The sequence below is a fragment of the Nelumbo nucifera genome, chromosome 6 (genome assembly GCF_055504915.1).
Source record: "Nelumbo nucifera cultivar China Antique chromosome 6, China Antique-T2T, whole genome shotgun sequence".
NCBI classification, from domain to species: domain Eukaryota; kingdom Viridiplantae; phylum Streptophyta; class Magnoliopsida; order Proteales; family Nelumbonaceae; genus Nelumbo; species Nelumbo nucifera.
This window is the reverse complement of record NC_142654.1, coordinates 38,741,183-38,767,936: the sequence shown is the minus strand read 5'-3', so window position 1 is coordinate 38,767,936 and position 26,754 is coordinate 38,741,183. Positions and strand designations below refer to the sequence as shown.

The 26,754-nt window shown below is 42.4% G+C and overlaps 1 protein-coding gene across 10 annotated transcripts in view; it reads left to right on the top strand.

Moving 5' to 3' along the window:
• Positions 1–26,754, top strand: part of LOC104586388 (acyl-CoA hydrolase 2) — a 133,580-nt gene that overhangs the window by 77,214 nt on the left and 29,612 nt on the right. For 9 of the 10 annotated variants that reach the window (XR_016077272.1, XR_016077273.1, XR_016077271.1 and 6 more), the window contains 4 exons: positions 16,561–16,662; positions 17,568–17,616; positions 17,723–17,791; positions 17,897–17,978. Coding sequence is in view for 7 of the 10 variants with exons in the window: in XM_088889472.1 (XP_088745598.1) it covers positions 16,561–16,662; positions 17,568–17,616; positions 17,723–17,791; positions 17,897–17,974 (298 nt within the window). In the remaining 3 variants the exon portion in view is untranslated. The remainder of the gene's footprint in view (positions 1–16,560; positions 16,663–17,567; positions 17,617–17,722; positions 17,792–17,896; positions 17,979–26,754) is intronic. The other variant, XM_088889473.1, reaches the window with a different exon arrangement.

The following is a 26,754-nucleotide window of genomic DNA, read 5'->3' as shown; positions in this document are numbered from 1 at the left end:
AGATTATCGCCTTTATTTTCTAGTCGTTGCTCAAGAGTTCTCCACCATACTTTAGCATGACCCGTCAACTTCATGCGCATAAATTTAAACCTTTGTTTGTCAAGCATATCATGCCAATCAAATAACAATTATTTGTTTTTTTCTTGGCCTGCACCCTCTTGATTTTTAATATCTACAATTTCTATAGCTTGAAATTCTTCTTCTTTAGCTTCACCCTCAACTTCAGCTATAGGATAGGCATCAACATGCAATGAATCATCTACTTTCTTTTCAACTTTGTACCTTCTTCCCATTGACTTCAAGTTCTTTGTTGTAACCTACTGCTTCTTCTTTTGCTCGGAATTAGTCAACTCCATATATAGATCATCATGGAAGTCTAGTGGGATGTACTTTTCTTGCAAATACTTCTTCATCTCTGCCCATGTACTAATTAGATTATCGCCTTTATTTTCTAGTCGTTGCTCAAGAGTTCTCCACCATACTTTAGCATGACCCGTCAACTTCATGCGCATAAATTTAATCCTTTGTTTGTCAAGCATATCATGCCAATCAAAATATTCTTCTAGTTCAGCAACCCAATCAAAGAATGTTTGCGGATCATCATCTCCTTTGAAATCTGGTATTTCCCTTTCTCTTCTAACATGTTTGAAAACCTTTCTCCCGTAGACAACATTGTTAGATCTGTTTTCTTCCACCATCTTCTCAAATAAGTCAACCAAAGACCCTTCATATGGTTCAGAAATCCAATCATCATTGATTCTAGACCTGTAAGATTGTTTAGAAGATACCCTAGGCCTATAGAATCGGTCACTTTGTGAGAACATAGTGAATAAACCATTAGCTCTGATACCAACTGATGTAGGACCAGCTCAGTTCTAGTCCTTAGAGAATGTGAATGGCTATGTCTACTGGTCCGCCTGCCGCAGTCTTGTTCTTTGCCGGTGTTGGTTTTCCTGTCCCCGTCAACTGGTGAGTAGCTATGTCTACTGGTCCTTCCAAGGGTAGGTCATTAAGTTTTCCATGGGTCAGAGGGAGGAGTTCATCACGAGACCAAGAGGGTTCTCAGGCCGAGACCTCAACGTTTCAGCCAAAGGCCGAGGTGGAGGCCCAAGAGGAGGAGTCTCTGTTGACAGGTGTATTATATGTACTGTACGCAGGTTTAGTGCCCGCATGGGTATTTTTGTAATTTTGTAGACCTCTTGTGTTGTACGGCCAGTATAGTATAAATACAAATGCTTCACTCAACTGAAGCAGTTCTTTTGAGGCCTTAACTCAGTAGCCCCTTCTTTCTTCTTCTTCTTCTTCTTCTTCCTTCTTCCTTCTTCTTCCTTCTTACCTTTCTTCTTCTCCTACTCAACATGGTATCAGAGCAGGATCATCCAGCCCTGGAAAACAACCAGCTGAGGTCTCTCTCCACTGCTGCGTAGAAGCTATAGTCCTGATGCTCGAAGACAAGGAAGAGGAAGCATTCTCTAGTGCTGCTGTTAGTCTCCACTACCGAGTAGGGTTTTGCTACAAGAAAGCTGACTGTTCAACTTCTTAGCGCAGAAAAGGGTTCTGCTACAAGTTTTTTCTTCTTCATCCTTCATCCTTCAGCCCAAGGTGCTGGTAACTGGAGTTGCTCGGCTAAGAAGCCTGTAGAAAACCATCCCAGATGTACGAAGGAGGGTTCTGACCTGAAGAGAAGTTTGAGTCCATGACTGAACTGCCTATTCACAGTTCGGGTGACCTAGGTACTGAACTGAATTTTTTTCTGTTTGTGGTTCTCCTCTTGCACTCTTTCGATGGACTGTTAATGTCCCAAAATCTGAGTAGGGATTGTCCCCCTTCCTCCGATTGTGTGTTGCTCTATTCAGCTCTCCAAGGGATTGTTGATGAACCCTAAACCCTAAGTGACTGTTCGGCTGCCCTGGAAAGTGGATATCAGCCGATTAGGTGTGGTGAACCACCACTCGTATTGCTATTCCTACCGAGTTTTTTTTTCAGCTGAGAAGCTGCATTAAAGTTGTAAAACTGTAGGTCATTCAGACCTGGTTACACTGCAAGTGCAGTTCGTATATTGTTCTGTGGACTCCTACACAGTGTAGGTCATATAACCTAGTACTGCAGCTGCAGTGTTTGTGCTTGGTTCTCTGTGAAACCGAAAATCAGCAAGTGCCTAGTTGTGGACTGTAGCAGCTCTGTAAGGCAGTATTCTGAACCTAGAAGCATGAATAGTGAAGATTCAGCTACATCCGGAATCTCTACAATGCTGAGTGGAATGAGTGGGAGCAGTGACCTATCCTTCCCTATGGCTGTTGTTCCTCTTGATGGGTTAAACTACCTAGAGTGGTCAAGGGGGATCAAGCTATACATAACTGCAAGGGGAAAAATAGGCTACATAAATGGAAGAATCAAAGAACCACCTTCTGAAAATGTAGAACATGATAGATGGGATCAGGAGAACAGTATGGTTATGTCATGGCTTTTGATCTCCATGCAACCGAAAATAAGGAAGAACTTCATGTGGGCTGAAACTGCAAATGAGATCTGGGAACAGGCAAAATCTACATATTCTGAACTTCGACACTATGCCAAGATTTATCAACTGCAAGCAGCTTCATCTACTTGTAAACAGGGGGAGAGGAGTTTATCAGTTTATTACTCTGATTTGACCACTGTTTGGAAGGAGTTGGACCATTACCAGAATATTGATTGGAAGTGTGATGAAGATGCAAAATTGTATAAGAAACTTGTCTCACAGCAAAGAGTGTTTGCTTTTTTACATGGTTTCAATCCTATCTATGAATCCATCAGAGTACAAATTCTAAGTTCTAAGGATCTTCCTTCAATTCAGGAGGTCTATGCTCTTGTCCAGTCTGAAGAGAGCAGGAGAAACTTGATGAACAACACCGGAGGGGATGCAATTGTGTTGGCGGCAAAGGGGGGTACCTCTACTAGTGGTGGACCTTCTTCCAAGAGAGGGGATCTCCAGAAGAAAGCAGAAGATAAGGAAAAATTGTGGTGCACTAATTGTCAGAAGCCCCGGCACACCAAAGATACTTGTTGGGATCTCCATGGGAAACCAAAGTGGGCTCAGGATTTACCTAAGAAGCAAGGCTCAGATGTAATTAGAAGACCCGGGCAACAAGGTACCAAGAAACACCACATGGCCAACATGGTTACTCGGGAGAATCAATCCTCCACTTCTACTGTGACTCAAAGACCACATGACCAACATAGCTACTCTGGATCTGACCCAAGGGAGGATATTGTAAACTCCTTCCGTGACCATTTGTAGCTTTATGGTAGAGCAATTCGCCAGATGGATGCTCCTCCCACCACTTCTTTTGCATCCACATCAGGTAATCCTGCCACAGCTTTCCATGTTGCTTCTCACGACCTTGACTCTCCATGGATCATTGATTCTGGAGCGTCAAAACACATGGCTGGTATGTCCTCTTACTTTCAAACTTATCACCCTCTTTCCGGAAGAGATAAAGTGAGACTAGCTGATGGATCATACACTTCCATAGCTGGTCAAGGAACTCTCTCTCTTCCCCTCGGTCTTACTCTTTCTAATGTTCTTCATGTTCCAAAATTCCCTATGAATTTGTTCTCAATCAGTAGTGTTACAAATTCCTTAAACTGTTTTGTGACTTTTTTCCCTTCCTATTGTGTGATTTAGGATCTGGCCTCGGGGAGGACGATCGGTAGGGGACGTATGGTTGATGGACTCTATATGCTGGAGAATACGGCTGGCCTTCATGTCACAGAGTCTATGAGTCAGTTCAGAAAGAGTAAAATGTATTTGTGGCATTGTCGTCTGGGTCATTTGTCTTTTGAGTTCTTGAAAGTTGTTTTCTTAGAACTGTGTAAGTCAGTGTCTGTTTCTAATTTTTCTTGTCAAACGTGTCGGTTAAGCAAGCATTGTAGAACTCAATTTCCTCAAAGAAATAGTAAATCTGAGTTTTCTTTTCACATTGTGCATTCTGATGTGTGGGGCCCTGTTACTTCACCTTCTGAGAGTGGCTACAAGTACTTCATTACCTTCATTGACGATTATTCCAGATACACTTGGGTATATCCAATACGAACCCGTGAGGAAGTACCAAAAATTATCCAAGATTTTCAGCGGATGGTCTTCACCCAATTTCATATCGAAATTCAAATATTTCAATCAAACAATGCAAAAGAGTTTTTTCACAGTGACCTCACGGAGTTCTTTGCTTCACATGGCTCACTTCACCGGAGCTCTTGTGCCCGCACGCCACAACAAAATGGTGTGGATGAACGGAAGAACCGACACCTTCTTGAAGTGGCACAGGGTTTACTACTACACATGAATGTTCCCAAACGTTTTTGGCTTGAGGTCGTCCTATGTTCTACATACCTCATTAGCTGAATGCCCTCTTGTTGGTTAGAGTACAAAGTCCCACATCAGCTTCTCTTTCCTAAGGCCCCTCTTCTTTCTATTCCTCCTCGTGTTTTTGGTTGTCGGTGCTTTGTTCAAAACCTATCTCCCACCCGGGGGAAATTGGACTCTCATGCTATCCCGTGCATATTTCTTGGCTACTCATTCTCTTAGAAAGGGTATCGTTGCTTTGATCCTGTTTCTCGGAAATTCTATGTCTTCATGGATGTTACCTTCTTTGAAGATGAGCCCTTCTTTCTTGTTTCTCCTCAAGGGGAGTGTAGGCATGAGGAGAAACTGGTTCAACTTCCTCCTCTTCCTACTCCTCCTTCTCCCTCTTCTCATTCTAATCCTCCACCTTGTCGTGTTTTTTCTCGTTGTCGTAAAGGCCAACCAGGTTTAAGAGTTGTGGAGAATCCAGAAGCCGTACCTCAAGTGCCATCAAATTCCTTGGGGGAAGATCATACTCACTCAGGTAATTTGACTCCCAACCTCTCTGTTGCTAATGATCTTGACCTTCTCATTGCCCACAGGAAAGGTGTTAGGTCGTGCACCACTAAACACCCCATTTCCAACTTTGTTTCCTATGAGAACATCTCACCCTCATTTCGTGTTTTTCTTACCTCCATTGACAGTATCCCTATTCCCAAGAATGTGGCAGAAGCTCTCTCAATACCAGAATGGACAAAGGCCATGAAGGAAGAAATTGATGCCCTTCATAAGAATGGCACGTGGGAACTTATTGATCTCCCTAAGGGAAAGGATCCAGTTGGATATAAATGGGTGTTCACTGTTAAGCATGGGGCTAATGGAACCGTGGAGAGGTATAAAGCTCGTTTAGTGGCAAAGGGTTTTACTCAAGTATATGGAGTTGATTATGCAGAAACCTTTGCCCCTGTTGCCAAAATGAACTCTATTAGAGTACTTTTCTCTCTTGCTGCCAATCTGAATTGGGATCTACATCAGCTCGACATCAAGAATGCCTTCTTGAATGGTGACCTTGAAGAGGAAGTTTATATGGTTCAACTCCCCAGTTTTTTGGCTCAAGGAAGTGAACAAAAAGTGTGCAAGTTAAAGAAGTCTTTATACGGGCTGAAGCAATCACCAAGAGCTTGGTTCAGCAGATTTCATACTGTAGTTCAGCAGAGGGGATACAAGCAATGTCAGTCAGATCACACATTGTTTGTAAAAAGAGTAGAAGGTAAAATGGCTGCCCTAATAGTATATGTGGATGACATAATTGTTACTGGTGACTGGAAGGATGAAATTCAAAGTTTGAAGGGCTTCCTTGCCACTCAGTTCGAAGTGAAAGATCTAGGACCCGCCAAATACTTCCTTGGAATTGAGGTTGCTCGATCAAAAAAGGGTATCTTCATCTCCCAAAGGAAATATGTTCTAGATTTGCTTAAGGACGCTAGAAAGATTGGGGTTAAACCAACTGACTCTCCCATTGACCCCAACCATAAGTTAAGTGATAGCCAAGGTGAACCTCTTAAGGATGTGAAGCAATTTCAGAGGCTTGTAGGGAGATTGTTGCACCTCTCTATGACTCGTCCAGACATAGCATATGCTGTTGGTGTCCTCAGCCACTTCTTGCATGCACCTAGGTCCACTCATCTTGAAGCAGCGGAGAGAATACTGCGGTATCTTAAGAAGTTCCCGGGTGCTGGCTTATTATTCCAGAAACATGGACATTTGAGAGTTGAAATTTACACAGATGCGGATTGGGCTGGATCTCAAAGTGACAGAAGGTCTATTAGTGGCTACTGCACCTTTGTAGGAGGGAACCTTGTTACTTGGAGGAGTAAGAAGCAAACCGTGGTAGCTAGATCTAGTGCTGAAGCTGAGTACCGTGCAATGGCACACGGGGTAGCCAAAGGTATGTGGATAAAGAATCTATTGGGAGAGTTGTATTTTCCAGTTGACAAACCCATGACTCTACTCAGTGACAACAAGGCAGCTATAAGTATCGCTACCAACCCGGTACTACATGATAGAACAAAGCACATTGAAGTTGACAAGGACTTTATCAGAGAGAAAATCATCACAGGCGAAGTATGCACTCCGTACATCATCTCGGAAGACCAACTAGCAGACATCTTTACAAAAGGGCTAAACCATTCCAGACACCAAGGTCTCTGTGACAAGTTGGGCATGATTGATATCTATGCCCCAACTTGAGGGGGAGTGTTGACAAGTGTATTATATGTATTTTTTGCAGGTTTAGTGCCCGTGGGGGTATTTTTGTAATTTTGTAGACCTCTTGTGTTGTACGGCCAGTATAGTATAAATACAAATGCTTCACTCGACTGAAGCAGTTCTTTTGAGGCCTTAACTCAGTAGCCTCTTCCTTCTTCTTCTTCTTCTTTCCTTTCTTCTCCTGCTCAACAGTCTCCATTCAGTCATTCCGAGCTATCGGGAGAGCGAATAGTCGAGCTGTACACCATTTATCAGATTCCTAGTGAGTTCGATTGTATTCAACCGACCCTAATCATTTTCCCTGGAGTCACGACCAAGACGAGGTATGTGTCTTTGAGGAGGCGTTGATCGTCGGCCTCCGTTTTCCCTTAAATTTTTTTATTCCTAATGTACTTTCATACTATGGAGTCTCTTAAGGTCAACTTCATCCTAATGCGGTCCGAACTTTTGGTAGGTTTGATTTCCCTATGCCATCACCACAACTTCCCCTTATATTTAGACATTTTTTTCTGGGTTGTTTGTCATGAAGAAAGTTCCCCATGTTCCCTACGGTTTTTATCTTCCCTTCCGCCGTGACTACAAGCTGTTGGACGGCTTTCCCTCAATGGTAAAATACTAGAAGAACAAGTTCTTCCTTTCTCATAGTACCAGCTAGAACATGGACACTGTTGTTAGACAGTGTATGCCCTTAGCTCCAATCAAATTGATGTACATATCCATTTATTGTAAATGAATAAAAGTACATAATTGATTCATGTTATATTTGGTGTGTTTCTGTGTAATTACCCTTAAACTAGACACTTATGAGACTCGTGTTAGTTTAAACACGATGTGCTGCCAAGAAGGTTGACACTCATGTTATATTTGGGGAAGTTTATCATGCCAAGGTTGACATTGATGTGCTGCCAAGAAGGTTGGGGTAGCCTGTCTCAGCTTCCAAGGTTAGACCCAAAGCACGTGCAGTGTGTGTTTATTTGAAACATTGAATCTGAACCAATTTCCAATTATGCCCTGGACCTTGGAGACTGGTGGGCAAAACTGGAAAGTTACACATAACCCCTAGACTTGATTATGGTGTCGGATTGGGTTGTCTTTGATGTGCCAATCAGTGAGATTCTTTGGGGGTCAAAACCTATGTATGTTGGGGCAGTCTGAGAATTCACTCGAGTGGGTGATCATAGTGACAGGATCAGCCTTTTTGTCAGGCAAAGTGAATGATCGAGACTGCACTCTAATGGAAAATATATATATTATGTTTTTAAGAAAAAGGTTTGCAAAAAGGTTTTAATTCCCGGGACCCATCCGAGCAGAGAGTGTAACACTGTACCTTGCAGCCAAGGGAGGGGTCCTTCCCTGTCGGGCAGTGGTTGATCATTAAGGGCTGAGAGGTTAAGTGTAAGAGACCATTTAGAGCTGTTTTACCTAATGGGCTATATCTCACTTAAGTCCATTATCCTTGGGCCTTCATAGGATGGCTGGACTCAATGATCATTTAGTGTAAATGTTGGGTCCATTAAGAGCCCATATTGATGGACTCAGGGTTCACTGTACTTGACAGTGAATTCGGCTAGGCTTTTTCATAGAAGCTGTGCCAAACCCATATGGGCTTATGTGAGGTCATTGTTGGGGTCCCATGCCATATAAAGAGAGCCAAATGGGCCAACAACTAATTAGTGTCATGAGCCACTTACTTAATGGGCCTAAAGCCCAAGATTAATTAGATTAATCAAGTGGTCACATGGGCGAATATGGGTATGGATATAGGTTTGGATCAGCAATTAGGATAAGAGGATAAGTCTTATCCACTTAAAGAGTCCAAATCCAAATAAAGATTTGGATTAGACTCCTCCTAATTGGATTAGGAATGCTGATCCTTAAGGCTTATAAAAGGAAGAGGGCGAACTGCTCTAGTTCAACACATCTACTCTCAGTTCTCTCCTTCTACTCTTGTTGCCCAAAACCCTAGTTCATTCTCCATCTTGTGACTGATCTTGATAAGTCTTGGTTTCTGAGTTTTGCAAGAAAAATCAGATTCAATTCGTGTTCACCTCCCTTGCTCGACCCAAGCTGTTATATTATAGTTCTTGCTAAAGTATTGTGTTGTTGAATCGGCTTCAACCTAACCTACACCATCTTCAGTGGAAGTTGGTTTTGGTACCTTCGTTGGGTGTGAACTACCACTTTGGGAGCTACACTTGTGGATTCCGTATCAGGTATACTTATCCCTTCCTTTTGGTTTTAGATCTGGTCCGGTTCGGTGCAAGAACAATCCTTGTAAAATGCAGTTTTCCTAAAACTGGGAATACGATTCCCAGAAGGGTAAAAGAAAATCTTTGAAGTTTCGCCCCACCATCTAGCATGGTTCGGCCATCCATCTTATGGTTTTCCCCTTCAACTGTATGTAGGAGGGATTGTCGAAAATTAAGTGTTGAGTTCAATGAAGAGTTGCAGCTTGAGGTACAACGCCTCGCTCATCGAAAGTTTCAAGTAGAAAACTTTCTGGCCGAGTATATGCTTATTTGGGCCGGCCTCAGCCGCGTAGGTAGGTCAGCCAACTTGCCTTTTGTACTTATGGAATTTAATTTTAGCTCGGCTAACCATCTCCCTTGTTTCTTTCAGATATGGTGAGTATGGAGTCTATTTTGGCTACATTGAAGAAGAAAGCGTCCAAGAAGAAGAGGAGGGCTGAGCGCTCGTCGATGGAGGGTACCTCAGCCAGTGCTGAGGTGAGGTCAGCAGCATTTGTTCTGGATGTCTTTAAAACCTTGAGGGAGGCGGCGATCCAATGAATATCAGTTCCCATTGGATCCTGCCGCTTCTCCCTTTTAGGTTGGCCAAGAGGAGCATCCTACCGGTCCTTAACCTTCCAACATACCCTGTTTCGTCTCGAACGTCATCTCAATGCTCAACCACCTTAATGATCCCCATGTATCTCTTCGGATGGGGAGAGGTATGCTCTTCCTCGAGGACGTGCAATATTATAGTAGCTTGGATCCTACTAAGGTCGGTGCCAGGATGACTTGGTGCATCCTCTAGGTTACCTCAGGCCGGAGAGAGAGGCGCGAGCTGCAGGGGAACATTGACACTCTACAATCTCAGATGTAGGGGATCCAGCTCGGCGCTTAAGAAGACCATCAGCGATTCATCAAGCTGAGCAACGAGATGTAGCGCGAGCTGAATGAGGCCAGGGAGACCAGTGTTGCCTAGGAACGCCAAGTGGAGGAGAGGCAGACAAAATACATTGAGGATATTCGCTGAGTTGAGATCGCGGCTGTCAAGCGTTTTTGTCGTTCTCCCGAGTACGCCTAGGAGAAGGTTGATAATGCAGTCCTCGCAATGAAGAGGGGATTTAAGTTTTGTCGTCGCTACTTGAAGACTTTGCACCCTGATTTCAACTTCAGCACATTCTCTATTAATGACGTGCCGGATGAGTTGGCCGTGCAGGTTGATTAGGAGCCTTTGACTCCTAATGAAGAAGAGGGGGTAGCCAGCGCAAAAGAGGGCGAGGGGGATGATGATGTCGATGAAGAGCTGTAGGGAAGTGATGAATAGTAGGTTGGCCTCGACGTTTGGTATATTTTTTTTCTTTTTCCTGATGTTTCCGGGAGACTGCATGCTCCTGTAAGATGATGCTTCTCGGGCCCACGTGCTCATTTTCTACAGAATTTGTAACTTGAGGGTTCTCTTTTCTTTTTTTGCTTTTTTTGTATCTAGTTAAAAACATAATGAAAATTTCTTTGCTTTCATACATGATTTCTTTTTCGATGAAAATGTTGAGACTCTATATCACGCAATTTGGTCGAGCTACTGAGGAGTTGGCATGGGTGTCTTAGTGTGAAAACGGTTTGGAGTCCCCAAGCTGCTGGGAGGTCGGCCTGGGTGCCTTGGTGCTGAAAGCGGTTTGGCATCCCTTAGGCTTCTTTTGGGCCGAGCTTCTAGGAGGCCGGCCTGGGTGCCTTAGTGCTGAAAACGATTTGGCATCCCTTAGGCTTCTTTTGGTTGAGCTGTTGAGAGGTCGGCCTGGCTGCCTTAGTGATGAAAGCAATTTGGCATCCTTTAGGCTTCTTTTGGCCGAGCTGTTGGGAGGTCGACTGGGTGCCTTAGTGCTGAAAGTGATTTGACATCCCTTAGATCACCCTGTTTGTTACCTCGGCCTGACCGTTAGCTTGAGGATGAGTGACCGAAGTGAAGTTTTGCTATATGCCCATCTCCACGCACTAGTTCTAAAACTTGATGTCTTCAAGTTGTTTGTCGTTGTCTGAGATCAGTACCCTTGGTAGTCCGAATCTACATACTATGCTTCTCCAGAAAAAATTCTACACGTTCCGAGTTGTAATGGTTGCCAGTGGCTCAGCCTCTCCCCACTTTGTGAAATAATCAACTAGTACGACTAGGAATTTTCTCTGCCCGGTTGTTGGCGGGAAGGAGTCTAGTATGTCGATTCCCTACTGTGCAAAAGGCCAAGGGCTGGTGAGATACTTCAAGTCGGCAGCAGGTTGATGTAGGATATTGGCATCGCTGGCATTTGTCGCATTTTTGCACTAATTCGATGGCGTCCACTGTTAGAGTAGGCCAATAATATCCTTGTTGTAGTGCTTTTTGGGTGAGCGCCATGCCCCCCAAGTGTCTAACGTAGAGACCTTTGTGAATCTCCCGCAATACTTGGTTTGCTTCAGCTTGGTGCAAGTAGCGTAGGTAAGGGAGCGTAAATGATCTCCTGTACAGCTGCTCGCCTACGATCACGTAGAGAGCTGCTTGTCGCTCTACCCTCCATGCCGTGTTACAGATAGTCAACGAGTGGATCCATCCAGCTCGGCTCTGCTGTCATCACAGGGGCAACTCTTGCCACCCTTTCTATTGTTGGGCGTGGCAGATCTTCTATATAAACTGTCCTCGTAGTGTCGATTGTACTAGCCAACTTTGAGAGTGCATCGGCTTTGGTGTTCTTTGATCTCGGAATCTGCTGGATATGCCCAGAGTGGAAGTTTGGCAAGAGCTCCATTACCTTGGCTAGGTAGGCCGACATAGCAGACTCCCGAGCCTCATATTGTCCATTCACTTGGTTGACTCTTAACCACGAGTCACTGCACACTACGAGATGCTTAGCCCCACCTTCCTTCGCTCGTGATAGCCCGGTTATCAGTGCCCCATATTCAGCTTCGTTGTTCGAAGCTCGAAATGCGAACCGGAGGGCGTATTCCAACTTCACCTCGCTTAGTCCATAGAGAATTAGCCCACGAGCCGCTCACATGGAGGATCCAGGGCTCCTCATCCCAGGCCGAGGCTTCCTGAGCTGGGACTGGTGCCGCACTGATTGACGCCTCTGAAGTGGTAACTAGCTTGGCAACTTCAGGGGTCGGCAAGCTGAAGGTACACTTGACAACGAAATCTGTCAAGACATGCGCCTTGATTGCTGGTTGCAGCTCAAACCAGATGTTGTATTCGTTGAATTCAATTGCCCATTTCGTAAGTCTCCTTGAGTCCTCGGGTTTTTGGAGGATTTGCCTCAAAGATCGGTCGGTTAAGACCACAATAGTGTGGGCCTAAAAGTAAGGTCTTAACTTTCGGGCTGCTAACACTAAAGCGAAGGCCAGTTTTTCAATGTCCGTGTACTTAGTCTCAGTGGCATGTAGGCACCTTGCTTACATAATACACTGGTCGTTGTACCTTTTCTACTTCCCTAATAAGGACCGAGTTGACTACCTCGTCACTCGCAGAGAGGTAGAGCTTAATCTCGTCCCCTAGCTCGGGTTTGGTCAACAAAGGTGGCAAACTTAGGTACCTTTTTAGCTTGTCAAAGGCGAGCTGACACTCTTCGGTCCACTCAAAGTCTTGGTTCTTTTTTATGGCTTTAAAAAATGGTAAACACCGACCAGCCGACTTAGACATAAATCGGTTCAGGGTGGCTATTTGGTTGGTTAGTTTTTGTACTTCTTTTATTGACTTGGGAGGTCTCATGTCTAGGATTGCCTGGATTTTTTCTGGGTTGGCTTCGATGCCACGTCGACTAACTATGTACCCGAGGAACTTGCCTGACGTATCATCGAAGACGCATTTGTTCGGATTGAGTTTCATGTTGTACTTTTTTAATACATTGGAAACGCAGCCTAGGTCAACAATTAGAGAGTTAGAAAACTTAGTTTTTACAACCATATCATCTACATAACATTCCACTTTATTGCCAATTAAATTTGAGAAAACATTGTTTACAAGGCGTTGGAAGGTCGCCCCAGTGTTTTTTAGGCCTAAGGGCATGCCTTTGTAACAGTACAAGCCCATTTCAGTTATAAACGCTGTTTTTTCATCGTCGGCTGGGTCCATCGAGATCTGGTTGTATCCAGAGTACGCATCCATGAAACTCAATAGTTCGAACCCTGAGGTCACATCTACCAGGCGGTTGATTCTTGGAAGTGGGAAGCTATCCTTTGGGCAGGATCTGTTAAGGTTTGTGTAGTCGACGCACATGCACTACTTGCCATTGGATTTCTTCACAAGTACTAGGTTTGCAATCTAATTCAAATATTGGATCTCTCTAACGAAGTCTGCTGTAAGTAGCTTGCCTACTTCCTCGTCTACTATCTTCCATCTTTTTGAGGCGAAGTTCCTTTTCCTCTGTCGGATTGGTTTGACTATGGAGTCAACATTAATTTATGAGATTTGGGGTCTATGTCGGGCATTTCTACTGCCGACCAAGCAAAAACATCTAAGTTATTGAGTTGAAAGCTTACCAAATTGGAGCGCACTAGTTCAGTTAGGTGAGCTCCTATTTGTATTGTCTTCTCTGGCTCGACTTCTAAGACCGACACTATGATAGTGTCTTCCATTGGACGAGCTCCCTCGTCGATGTTCTTCGGGGGTGGCTCCAAGTCAACGTCAACGGCTATTTTGCCTTTGGCCTTCAGTGTTGCTACGTAACATTTGCGAGATTCGAGTTGGTCGCCTTGCATGACTCCGATGCCTCCAACAGTCATAAACTTTACTGCTAGGTGGTAGGTTAACACTACCGCTTGAAGAGCGTGCAGGATAGGTCGGCCCAGTATGGCATTATAGGGGGAGGGTGTGGCAACCACTAGGAAGTCGTGATCAAACCAGACCAGGTTGGGGGCTGAGCCTACTACAACCAGTACCCTCACTCGGCCAAGGGGTCGAACCACTACTCGTTGAAGCCAACCAAGGGTATGTCTGCTGGCTATAAAGCTTTTCTGTCGAGCTCCATTCGCTCGAATGCTTCTTGGAATATGATGTCGGTCGAGCTTCCCAAGTCGACCAAAATTCTTTTAACTTCAAAGTTATTTATCGTCAATTTTACTACTAGAGCATCATCGTGCGGATACTGTATGTCATGCGTGTCATCTTTGGTAAAATAGATTTCCTCTTCTCGGCGAGGGCGTTTTGGCAGGTTATCGGTGTCATGCTCAAGGTCTCGAACTGAGTTTCTTCCCTCCAAGGTAGTACACCCTGCTACAAGTGGCCTGCCGGTGATTATGTTGATGACCCCCTGGACGGGCCACTCTAGTTGTTGCTAGTCTCGGGGAGCTTGGTCTCTTTCTTGCTCCTTGTTGGTTTGGGCTGCCGCCCTGCATTGCTCGGCAAGTAGGCCTGCTTCATCTCTCTTGATGAATTTCCATAGGTACCCGCAGAAGATCAGTTCTTTGGTCTCGTCTTTAAGGTTCCTACAGTTCTTAGTATCGTGACCAATGTCACGGTGGAAATGGCAATATTTATTTGGGTTTCTGTTTGCTGGGTCGCCCTTCATCCTGGGTGGCCAGTTTACATATTCAGCTGTTTTTATTTGCATTAAAATATCGCCCCTTTTTGCATTTAGGGCGGTATAGGTCTTATTATACACAGGTGGGGTTTAGGACCGTTGGCCTGATCCTGAACCCCGATGGGGGGACCATTGGACTAGTTAGAGACCTGGTTGGGGATTTGACTAAGAACCCGAGCAGGAGCCGGGTTATGGTTCAGCCCGGCATTCTGTTGTTGTTGTATCCAGGGATGTTGTACTCGCTGGTTCTGATGTTATTGTGGTTGTTTCTGCCCCTCATTAGGGTGGCGAACTTGTCCTCCCAGGCTCTCATCTGGTTGCTCATTCCCCAGACGCATTGCACCAGGTCATAGAACTGGCACACGTCAACCCCAATGGGAGCCACGGCAGGCTCGACCACAAGAGGAGGCGCGTTCACATGAGATGGTGCGGTGGTCGGGTTCACAGTGGGTGGGACTATTGATGGAGTCAAGGGTATTTCGATATGTCCGATGGTCACCGAGGGTACTTCTAGGATCATTCCGAGCTATTTGTAACTCCCTGTGACTTGGTTATTGTTGTTGTTGGAGGGTTGGTTGCTTGGTGGTTCCATGAATATTAGTATAGGGTATTCGAAGGGTGAGAACTTAGCTTCTTGTAGCGTTTCCCACAGACGGCGCCAATTGATGTAGCGCGTGTTATGGGCCCACGCGTAGGATCTCGTCACGGGTTGGTCCATGCTTTCTCCCCGTGGCAAACAACTCGGACGCCTAATCAGATGCTTGTAATCAATGGCCAAGCTGAGATAGTCGAACTGTATAGTTCTGCAAAAGGAGAGAGTTACAGTGCCTGGATTGTTTTACCCAGGATGGGAACTCTGATGCATAAGTCAGTGAGGGTTTTTTAGAATGCTTTAAGTGGTTAGAGTATGCGAGAGCTTAATCACGCGTACCTCTTCAGGTAGAAATGAGGCCTTTATATGGGTGTGAGTACTCAGGGACCTTCCTGTAACGGGTCTCTGGTTCTCGCAGAGCCGTTCCCGTTAAGTCGGGGGAGTAATGACGTCGACTACGTAATTTGCGCAAAGGGTTAAGGTCCGTCCGATTGGTTCTGATGCACATGATGCGGGTAGGCCGGCCTAACGGTCGACTCATTAATATTCCGGAGAACTCGGTCTGGCAACGGATCTATGTGACAAGTCAGCGAGTGTGCCTCGTAGGTCATTGATAGTACTTTCCTTACCTCGGCCTATCCCCGAGGTAGGTCGCTCCTTAGTCGGAGGTCCCCTCAGGTCGACTGGGCTGAGGTACTTTTAGGTCGGCCCTGTGAAGAGCTTCCAGCCGACCTGCCGAGGTGATCAGCCTACTCAGCGCCGAGGTGTCACTTGGAAGCCATGTGTCATGATGTCATCCAGAGGACCAAATTACTGTAGATCAGGAAATGCAATAAAAAAAGAAGGGGGTATAACGTGTTTGGGTTAAGATGGCATACCTAGGGTTTGCCAAATCTATGCTGGACCTGTAGAAAAAAAAACAACTCACAGACATAGTCAGCAATGGATGCATAAGAAAAAAAGAGGAAGGTGGAGTGTGGAGCTCACCTTGCGGCTAGGGTTTGGAAGTGCGGTGAATCGATTGAATAGAAAGCTAAATTGTGAGAAAGCCAAAGTAATATTTTTGGACTTCTGGGAATCGGCCCTAAACAGTCTTTTACTTTGAGTACTTTGGCTTCCCAAAGTAACTTCTACCAAGTAAGAAAATCTTTTTTTTTTTTTTTGCTCTTTGGACTTTCAGAAGCTGAAAGTCCAAAAGCAAAAGCTTATCCATACACTTTCATACTTAATTATATATATAATTATATGTAGTCAGTTCACGACTTATCACCAATCCCGACCCAATTATAATTGAGAAACATAATACAGAACCAGACCCTATATAATTGGGTTAATTCAGTTCGGATTTGTTGGGTCTGACCCACTGACATCCCTAATAGTGAATGATAAATTTGGCTTAACCAGGCAAGTAAGCTGAGTTTAATTGGGGTACTGCTCAAAATGTAAATATAAATAAGAATTTATATTTATATTGACAAAAAATATAAGTAATAACCCATCAATATTGACAAAACATGCAAGTAATGTGATGCTTTGCACAAATCTACTCTATCATTTTGTCATGTACAACTAATGCATGGAGTTTGCTTCAATTGGGCTGTGGTGCAGATGTGTGGTGGCATATGCTTCAGATCTTATATTTCTTAATGTTAGTCTGAATCCTCATCGTAAAAGGGGTTTGAAGATGTCATCTCTTAGTTTGGATCACTCGTAAGTCTCTCAGATCCTTTTCTTTTTATTTTTAATTACATATGATATTGGAAGTAACAGGTGCATGCATTTCCCTGAAGCAGTATATTGTGTCTGGACAGCAATATTCACAAGCAAGAATCCAGAAACTAGTTTTCTTACTGAGATTGCATGGTTTTACAAAATAATGAGAACTTTTATTTTTTTGAGCTAAAACATCTTCTGACTTGTGAATCACAGAAATTTTGGTAGTTGTCCAGCTTTATTCATTTGAACTTAAGACCAAATACAAAAGTAGCTTTGAGTTGGATAGCCTGTCACTTTATTTTTTGTTTGTTGTGCTTAGTTTTAGCCTCTGCAAGGTTGGTTTGGCTTTTCTTCTTGCATTAAGATACTTGGGGAAATTAGTAAATCCTTGATATTCTACAATTGACACTTAAAATGAGAGAATATTGTTATGCTTAGTGCAGTATGACATTGTCAGTGACCAAAGTTGTGTCAAGAGAAATAGATTATCTCCTAAGACAACATGGTGGAACAGTCACTCGTACCCATATTACTAGAGAACCTAAAACATGTGAATTTTTGTTATCCCACCCTAAGCTATTTGGGATATCCAAGAAGAAAGGCAAGTTCAACCAAGGTGGTCTACACTTTGAGGCAGGGTAGAAATGTCAGTTTTCGTTATGTATATCATAGTGAGCCCACTCATATAGGTGCCAACCTGGCAGGTGCTATTTTTATGCTTATAGGCCTGCCATTTTTTAATAGATGAGTTCCAGTGCACCATTTCCTGAACATCATATTATGTCTAGAAGCATTGAAGTCCATGATTTTAATGTTTTCCCTATGGACATTAATGGTGTTTGGTATTATCATGTGCTTGATTAGAACTATTGTTTATGAACACTTCTTTTGTCTATCAGGATGTGGTTTCATAGACCCTTCAGAGCTGATGAGTGGTTATTATATGTGGTAAGTACCAGGAAGAAAAAGTTATTGTCTGTAGCATAGCAGTTTTCTATCCTTCTTGTATCTTAATCATGATTATTCAAGATGACATAAACCCACTGTTATATAGATTGATAGCCCTTCTGCCAATAATGCTCGTGGTTTCTGTTTGGGCCGCATATTTAACAGGAAGGGAGAGGTAAATGACATTCTACCCATACATAAGAACCTGATGATGTTACATATGATTTTCTTTCCACGCTAGTCTGTATTAGAAGTTGAATTTGTCCATGTGGATATGCAGCTTGTTGTCTCATTGGTGCAAGAAGGTCTAATTAGGAAGGCCAAAGCACCAGATGCAGTACCAAGTTCAAAGCTGTAAATAGGTGAGGGATTTGATCTCTGCAATATTTTGCCGTAAAAATATAGATACTCTTTTGATGTTTTAGAAAGTCAGTTTTTTTCTAAACAAGATTCTATTCCATGCACCATTGAGTATGGGAGATGTAACTTAAAATAGAACAAAACTGACAAAACACAATTGAATATATGATGAAAATACAGAACTACCCTTACTCAGTCGACTCTAACACTCCTCAAGTTGGAGATTATATGTCATATAGTCCTAGCTTGTTACAAATATAATTCACTCTTCCTAAACTAAACCCTTTTGCAAACAAGTTTGCCCACTGATCACCTGAAACTCACATGCTCTATGCTTATCACTCCAGTAAGGACTTTCTCTGTTACAAAATGGCAATCAACCTCCATGTGTTTTGTCCTCTCATGAAAGACTGGATTAGATGAGATTTGGAGGCAGCTTCATTGTCACAGTACAATTTTATAGGTTTGTTCATTGAGAATCCAACTTCCTACACAAGATTTTTTAACCACTAACTCACATGTAGCGTGATTCATGGCTTTGTATTCAGCTTCAGAACTACTTCTTGCAACAATAGTTTGTTTCTTACTCTTCCATGCCACATGATTTCTTCCAAGAAAGGTGCAATAACCTATAGTGGACATTCTATCAGACACCAAGCCTGCCCAATCTGCATTCGTATAGCCAATTATTTCAAGACTTCCTCCTAGCTTGTACGCGATTTGGAGCTCCCTTCAAATATCGCACAATTCTAAGAATTGCATCCCAGGGAAGGAATCAGGGGTTTTGCATAAATTGGCTTACTACATTAACAACAAAGGAGATATCTGGTCTAGTAATAATTAAGTAATTTAGCTTTCCCACTAACCATCTATGTCTTCTAGGATCATCAAACATTTTACTTGCATCACTATTGAACTTAACATTTGGTTACATTGGTTTTTTAGCTAGTCTTACACCTAACAGTCATGTTTCTTCCAATAGATCAAGGACATATTTCCTTTAGCACAAATTTATGCCTTGTTTTGACCTGGCAATTTCTATACCCAAGAAATATTTCAACTTCCCAAGATCCCTTGTCTGGAAGTGATATTGTAGAAAGACCTTTAGTAAAATCTTCCCGGCTTCAAAATCATAGCTGAACACTGAGTGGTCAACTTGACATTTGTCTCATTTCAAACTCTTACACTACTTCACTGAACTTGCCAAACCAAGCACAAGGAAATTGCTTCCGCCCATAAATTGCCTTCTTGAGCTTTTACACACCTTATCATCCTCCCCCTGAGCAACAAACCCTAGTGGTTTCTCCATGTAAACGTCCTCAAGAAGATCACCATGGAGGAAGGAATTTTTAATTTCAAGCTAAAACTATGGCCAATCATACATAACTGCTAATGAGATCACTGTTTTAAAAACCAAACTCAACCAGACAGTTGGGCCATTTGACCTGGGAACTGGTTGTGTTCCTAGGTCCATTTTTAGATTAGGCTGCTTTTTTGAAAAAAAAAAAACGTTGAATTGGTCAGAGAACCACTGACCCGAACAGTCAAACTTCTAAACCATTCGACTCGGGCAGTGGTTTGTGGTTTAAAAAGGAGATTAAGAGATGGGGGAGGAACTGAGAGAAGATCTCAGATCTGAGATGATTGAGATCTGTGAGAGAGAGAGAGAGAGAGATTAGATAGAAAAAGAGAGGCTAAATCTAAGATAAGAGAAATGAGAACTCAAATCTCTCAAATCTAAGATTAGAGAAAGAGAGAGCTATCGCCATCACTGTCACCATCGTCATCACTCTGGTGAACGTTGTCTCTTTTCTTTCTTTCTTTCTACTTGAACCGTTCGACCCAGATAGTCGAACTGATTACCCGGAAACCTAGATAGTCTTACCTACAGGAAGATTGGTGCACTCCCACATGTGGTTGTTTAAGAGCAGAGAGTTCCTCTTCCATAGCTTGACGCCACTTTGATGAGATAAGAGCTTCCTCGACATCCTTAGGTATAGATATAAATGACAATAGAAAAACAAACTGGTGATGCAAAGTGGAAAGATGAGGGACAGCAACATGATTCGAAGTACAACTATGTTTACCTTTCCACGATGTAATGGGAAGATCAAGTTCAAAAGGAGGAGGCAACATTGGGGAAGGAGCAACTACGAGATCCACTGATGAAGTAGAAGATGGAGGAGGTGTTGGTGTTTGTCAATTAGTATACATTTGCACGAGAAGAATGGCACAGGATTCACCTTCGATCAAGTTCAGAAGGTGGTCATTCAGTATGATTCTGCACTAGAGGAGGTGAAGGCTTAGTATAACAAGGACAGCCGGAATGGGATCATTATTTGGAAGAGGAAGGGGGATCACTGGAGACAAGGGAGACACATCAAGACCCGAGAAGAATGGCACTAAAAATGTGACATCCGAACAAACAAATGACTTCCGAGTGATAGGATTATAGCACTTGTACCCTTTCAGGGTCTTAGAATAAAAGATACACTTAGTAGAACGTGCATTGAACTTATCTAAGCTAGGACCTAGATTATGAACAAAGCACACATACCCAAAGAACTTGGGAGTCAAAGGATATGGAAACAAAGTGGGGAACAAAATAGAAAAGGGAGAACGACCACTAAGGATGAATAACGGCATTCAATTAACGAGAAAACAAGCCATAAGCACTGTCACTCCAAAACCATTTAGGAACATTCATATGATGAAGAAGGGACCGAACTGTCTCAAGTAAATGACAGTTCTTCCTTTCAACGACCCCATTTTGTTGGGAGATGGATACCCAAGAACTCTGATGAATGATGGCATGTTGCTCCAAATAGTGTTGAAATGAAGTAAGAAAGTATTCTCTACCATTATCTGAATGAAGAACTTTTATTGGAACACCAAATTGCATATGTATTTCAGCAAGAAATTTTTGGAAAATAAAGAATCAATAATTAACTCCTTTTCTTCATTAAATAAATCGATGTCATCCTTGAACAATCATTAACAAAAATGACAAAATACTTGTAACCATTATAGGACTCAATTCTAATTGGACCCCAAACATCTGAATGGACTAAAGCAAAATGACTCAACATACAACTATCAACCCTATTAAAGGAAACCCGATGGGGGTTCCTATACTAACATGACTCACACTACAAAGAAAAAAGATGACTCGATGAAGGAACAAGTAGCTTGAGTGGGCTATGTAGATCATAATAGAAATTAACTATGTCCATCCATTCCATAATGCATACACTTTCTAGTAGTGCTATCTCTTCCTCTACAATGGTCTCCCCCTAAGTCACAACCTCCAGGACTTCTACTACCACGACCAAACATGGGGCTACCACGACCTCCTCTTGATACAACAAACACTAATCTATCAAAGTTGTGGTACTCTCTGTAGGTCCTAGAGAGATCCTAAAGAGACAAGCAAACACTTCCTCAAGAGTAGGAAGGGTAGATCCACCCAATATCTGTGCTCTGATTGGTTCATACTCTGACTTCATCCCCACCAAGAACCTGGTTACATCAAGTTGCTCCCTTTGTTGCTGAATTTTGACATCTAAAGTTAAGAGATGATAAACATTGAGCTTGTTCCAACTTTAATAAAGTAAGAAAAGGTGAAGAAAAGGATAGAAGAAAGAAAGAGAAGAAGATAGGAAGAGAAAGGGAAGGGAAAGAGAAGAAAAGAGGGAAGACTAGAAAGGAGAAATTTGTTCACTTCTCCTTACTGTCAACCCAGGTTGTATTAGCATTCTATTAAGGCTGAAATGACTATAATAGCCTTAGGAATGTTACAACAAATATAAGAGAGAAAGAATAACATGAAAAAGACAATATTGCCCCTATTAACTATTTCTGAAAATTCGAACACTCTCCCTCGAGCTGGAGCATATATATCATAAAGTTCTAGCTTGTTACAAATATAGTCCATCCTTGTGCAACCCACACTTTTAGTAAAAATATCAGCTACTTGGTCTTCAGATTAAACATAGGGAGTAACAACCTCTCCACTTGTCACTTTCTCTCTCACGAAATGGCAATCAACTTCAATGTACTTAGTCCTTTTATGAAACACTGGATTAGAGGCAATATATGTTGCAGCTTGATTGTCACAAAACAATTTAATGGGTTGATTGATTGTGATATTCATCTCCAGAAGAAGATGCTTAAACCAGACTGACTCACGGGTAGTATGGGCCATTGCCCTGAATTCAGGTTCAGCACTACTCCTAGCAACTATGTTATGCTTCTTGTTCTTTCAAGTAACAAAATTTCCGCACAAGAAAGTACAATAACCTATTGTAGACTTCCTGTCCATCGGAGACCCTGCACAATCTGCATCTGAGTACCCTATCAAAGACATCTCCTTTCTTATACAAAAGCCCTCGACCAGGAGCACCCTTTAGATACTTTAGCACCCTCATAACACCATCCCAATGAGTAGTTGTTGGATTCTGCATGAACTGACTGAGGACTCCTACACTAAAGGAGATGTCAGGCGTAGTGATGGTAAGATAAACTAACTTGCCTACTAGTCTCCATACCTTGTAGGGTCTTCTAATGGCTCCCCTTGACTATCAGTCATCTTCACATTGGGATTCATGGGAGTTTCAACTAGCATGGATCCTAACAACCCAGTTTCATCCAATATATCTAAAACATACTTTCTTTGGGACAGAGAGATTCCCCACTTCATTCAATCTACCTCAATTCCAAGAAAGTACTTCAAGGTTTCTATTAATTTGAAAGTGTTGCTATAGGAACTATTTCAATTCATCAATCCCATGTGTATTATTGCCAATGAGAACAATATCATCAACATACACTGCTAGAATGATCTTCCCAGATGAAAAGTTTCTACTAAGCACAGAGTGATCAACACTGCATTGTTTCAAGCCAAAATCTTACACCACACTACTGAAATGATCAAACCATGCCCGCGATGATTGCTTCAGCCCATAGATAGCCTTCTTTAATTGACACACCTTTTCTAACTCCCCCTGAGCAATATACCCAGGAGGTTGCTCCATATATACCTCCTCTTGAAGATCACCATGGAGAAATACGTTTTGACATTAAGCTGAAATAGGGGCCAACCAAAGTGGGTAGCTAAAGAAATGAGCACTCGTACAAAACCTATTTTAGCCACAGGAGAGAGTTTCTGAATAGTCCACACCATAGATCTGAGTATGCCCCTTTGCAACAAGTTGAGCTTTGAACCACTCAATGATGCCATCTTGACGGTGTTTAACTGTATATACCCATCAACAACCAATAGCTTGCTTCTCAGGTGGTAAGGAAGTGAGATCCCAAGTATTATTGGACTGAAGAGCATGAAATTCTTCATCCATCGCCTTCTTCTAGTTAGGAGATGAGAAGGCTTCTTGTAGATAACACATTAGAGAAACAGAGGATAGAGGGGAAATGAAATGTTGATGTGAAGGAGACAAATGAGCAAAGGAGACAGAAAGAGGGTGATCTATGCAAGTATGCTTACCTTTAGGAAGGGCAATAAGAAGATCAAGATCCGAGGATGGTGGATCTTTCAATGGCAAAGACTCTAGTGACATGTCAGAAGCTGGAGCTGGATCAACTGTTGGCGACAATTCTAATTGTATATCACGTCTAGAGTATACTCTGTGAATAAATGGTCGAATAGGCTTCTCCATAGTAGGCAAGGGAATAAAGATATCACCAGATTTAGGGGGAAGAGGAATAAAAGGAGAAGGTTCAAATCCAGAGAAATAGGGTAAACTCTCAAAGAAGGTAACACCCGGAGCAACAAAAGCTTTCTGTAAAACAGGATCATAGCATTTGTAACATTTTTGAGTACGAGAGTAACCAAGAAAAACACATCCAATAGCTCTGGAGTCAAGTTTATCATGGCCTAGACCCAATTGGTGAACAAAACAAACGTAACCAAGCACATGAGGAAGAGAGAAAGGCGAGGTGGAAGGAAACAAGATAAAGAAAGGTGACTCGCCATATAGGACTGAAGAAGGCATATGGTTTATGAGAAAACAAGATGTGAGAACTGCATCACTCCAATGGATTATAGGAACTGACATTTGAATCAACAAGGCCCGAATAGTTTCAATCACATGGCGATTTTTTCTCTCAGCCACATCATTTTGCTTAGTGTGTAAACATGAGGACTGATGTATAATACCATGAGAGTCAAAATAAAACTGAAAAGTATTATGAAAGTATTCCTTGGCATTATCTGAACGAAACACTTTAATTCATACACCAAACCAATTCCTTATCTCAGCATGAAAAGATAGAAAAATAGAGAACAATTCTAAACGATCCTCCATTAAGTAAATCCATGTCATTCTTGAATAGTCAACAATAAATGTTACAAAATATCTAAATCCATTATAAGATGATACACGACTAGGACCCCAAACATCTGAGTGGACTAAAGCAAAAGGACTCAGAACTTTCTTATCGTCCTTGGGAACAAAAGACACTATATGATGTTTACTCAACTGACATGACTCACAATTTAGCTAAGTTACAGACTCCAAGGTTGGGACTTGCTTTTTCAAAACAAGTAGAGAAGGATGATCAAGACGACAATACCACTGATGTGGTGTAAGAGGGGAATGAAGAGCCTTCTAAGGACCATGGTCATCCAAGTAGTACAGTCCTCCAACTTCATGACCGCCATCAATCGTCTTCCCCATCTTGAGATCCTAAAAGGCACAATTTGAAGGATAAAATGTTACTAAACAATGACGGGTTCGAGTAAGCTTGCTTACAGACAAGAGACTAAAGGGAAACTTAGGAACAAAAAAAATTGAGCGTAAACTAAGGTCAGAACCAAGAAACACATTACCAGTACTAGTAATAAAAGAAGAAAAACCATCAATCAAGGTAATGGTTTGAGAGGTAGAAGGTGGTGACAAGGATACAAACATATCTGAGGAGCCAGTCATGTGGTCTGAAGCTCCATAATCAATTACCCAAGGTGAAGGTGAAGAACTAGAAGCAAGACAAACAGTACCTGACTTCACAAGTATAGCAGTGGCAGAACTAGAAAAGGCAGACTGGCGAAGATTTTCATACTCCTCATGTGAGATAGAGATTGTCTTTATCCTTACCAACATTGGAAGTATGAGCATTTTCAGTCACACTAAGACTCTCAAAATCACCTTCCACCATTGCTTGGTTAGCCCAGGAAGATGGAGGACCATGAAGATCATAACAAAAGTTGATTGTGTGACATTCTCGTCCACAATGTGAGCACTCACAGGCTGAACCACAGCTACTACCACTACGACCACCACCACCCCTTGCACCACCAACTCTCTACCACCTCGTGCACCTCTGGGCCCAGAGCCAAAAACCCTCACGTTTCCTCCACCTCTACCATGCATATGTCTACTAGGAAAACCTCCTCTAGAAACCACCATGGCTGATCTCTCTAAAGGTGGGGGATGATCATTATGTGGATTTGAGGCTCTCCTTATGCGAGAGAAAACCTCAAACAATGATGAAAGATTACTACTTCCTAAGATTTGGGCCCGCATTGATTCAAATTCAGACCTCAACCCAAATAAAAATCTTGCTACATCTAGATGTTCTCATTGTTCTTGTTGAGTCTTCAAATTAGTAGATAGGGGTTGATAACCATTGAGCTCATTCCTTAAGCTTTTTAGAGAAGCATAGTATTCTTCAACACTTTTATCCCCTTGTTGAAGAGAAAAATAGTCTCAGTACAACTAGTAAATTCTTGTGACATTGTCTTGTCCAGAGTACAATTAGTTGGTATGGTCCTAAATCTCCTTGGTCGTGTTTAGAAACATAAGGTTTACACTAATGTGATTCTTCATACTATTCCAAAGTGATGTAATAATTCGGGCATTCCCTTGTACCCATTCATTGTACCCTTTTGTTTCACTTTTCAATGGACCCTCCTTAATGTACTTCAACTTACCTCTTGCAATGAGAGATACCTCAATCGACTTGGCCCATGGGATATAATACCATTGAGTTTCACCATAGTTAACTGAGAAGTCATGGAATTTGATTGCACAACTACTGTAGGTTTAGTGCTACCATTTGGTGAAGCCATGAGTGAGAGGAGATCACTGATTTGTCACCTAGGTAAACTGTCAAACAGCTGGTATGCTATTGTAGCACACCTTTTTCTTTACGAAAAACACCAAGAATCATCATCCCTCTACTTTAGAAACACTTGGGAAAGATTGCATACTTACCACAAGGTGTCACCACAACACAAATCACTACAAAATCACCACACATTGAGGAGCACCTACCTCACAACTCGAAACATTACAAAGCTGCCCTCTTTGAACTGCCGAATAGAGGGCTTTTAAAAAAACACCACCAACTCACATAACACTACAATTTGAGGCATTAAATCCTCTTTCCTAAGTGGGTGATCAGTCCTCTTAAGTCCTTTTCCTTTCCAACAAAGAATAGAGAATATTCTCTATCCCTAGGGCACAAAAAGTTGAGACGCGAACAATGCCGCGAACAGTACAGTTGACCTCAAGGCTCTAATACCACGTTCCAACTTTAATAAAATTAGAAAAGGTGAAGAAAAGGATAGAAGAAAAAAAGGGAAGACTAGAAAGGAGAAATCTGTTCACTTCTCCTTACTGTCAACCCAGGTTGTATTAGCATTCTACTAAGGCTGAAATGACTACAATACCCTTAGGAAAGTTCCAGCAGATATAAGAAAGAAAGATTAACATGAAAAAGACAATACTGCCTCTATTAACTATTTCTAATAATTCTAACAGA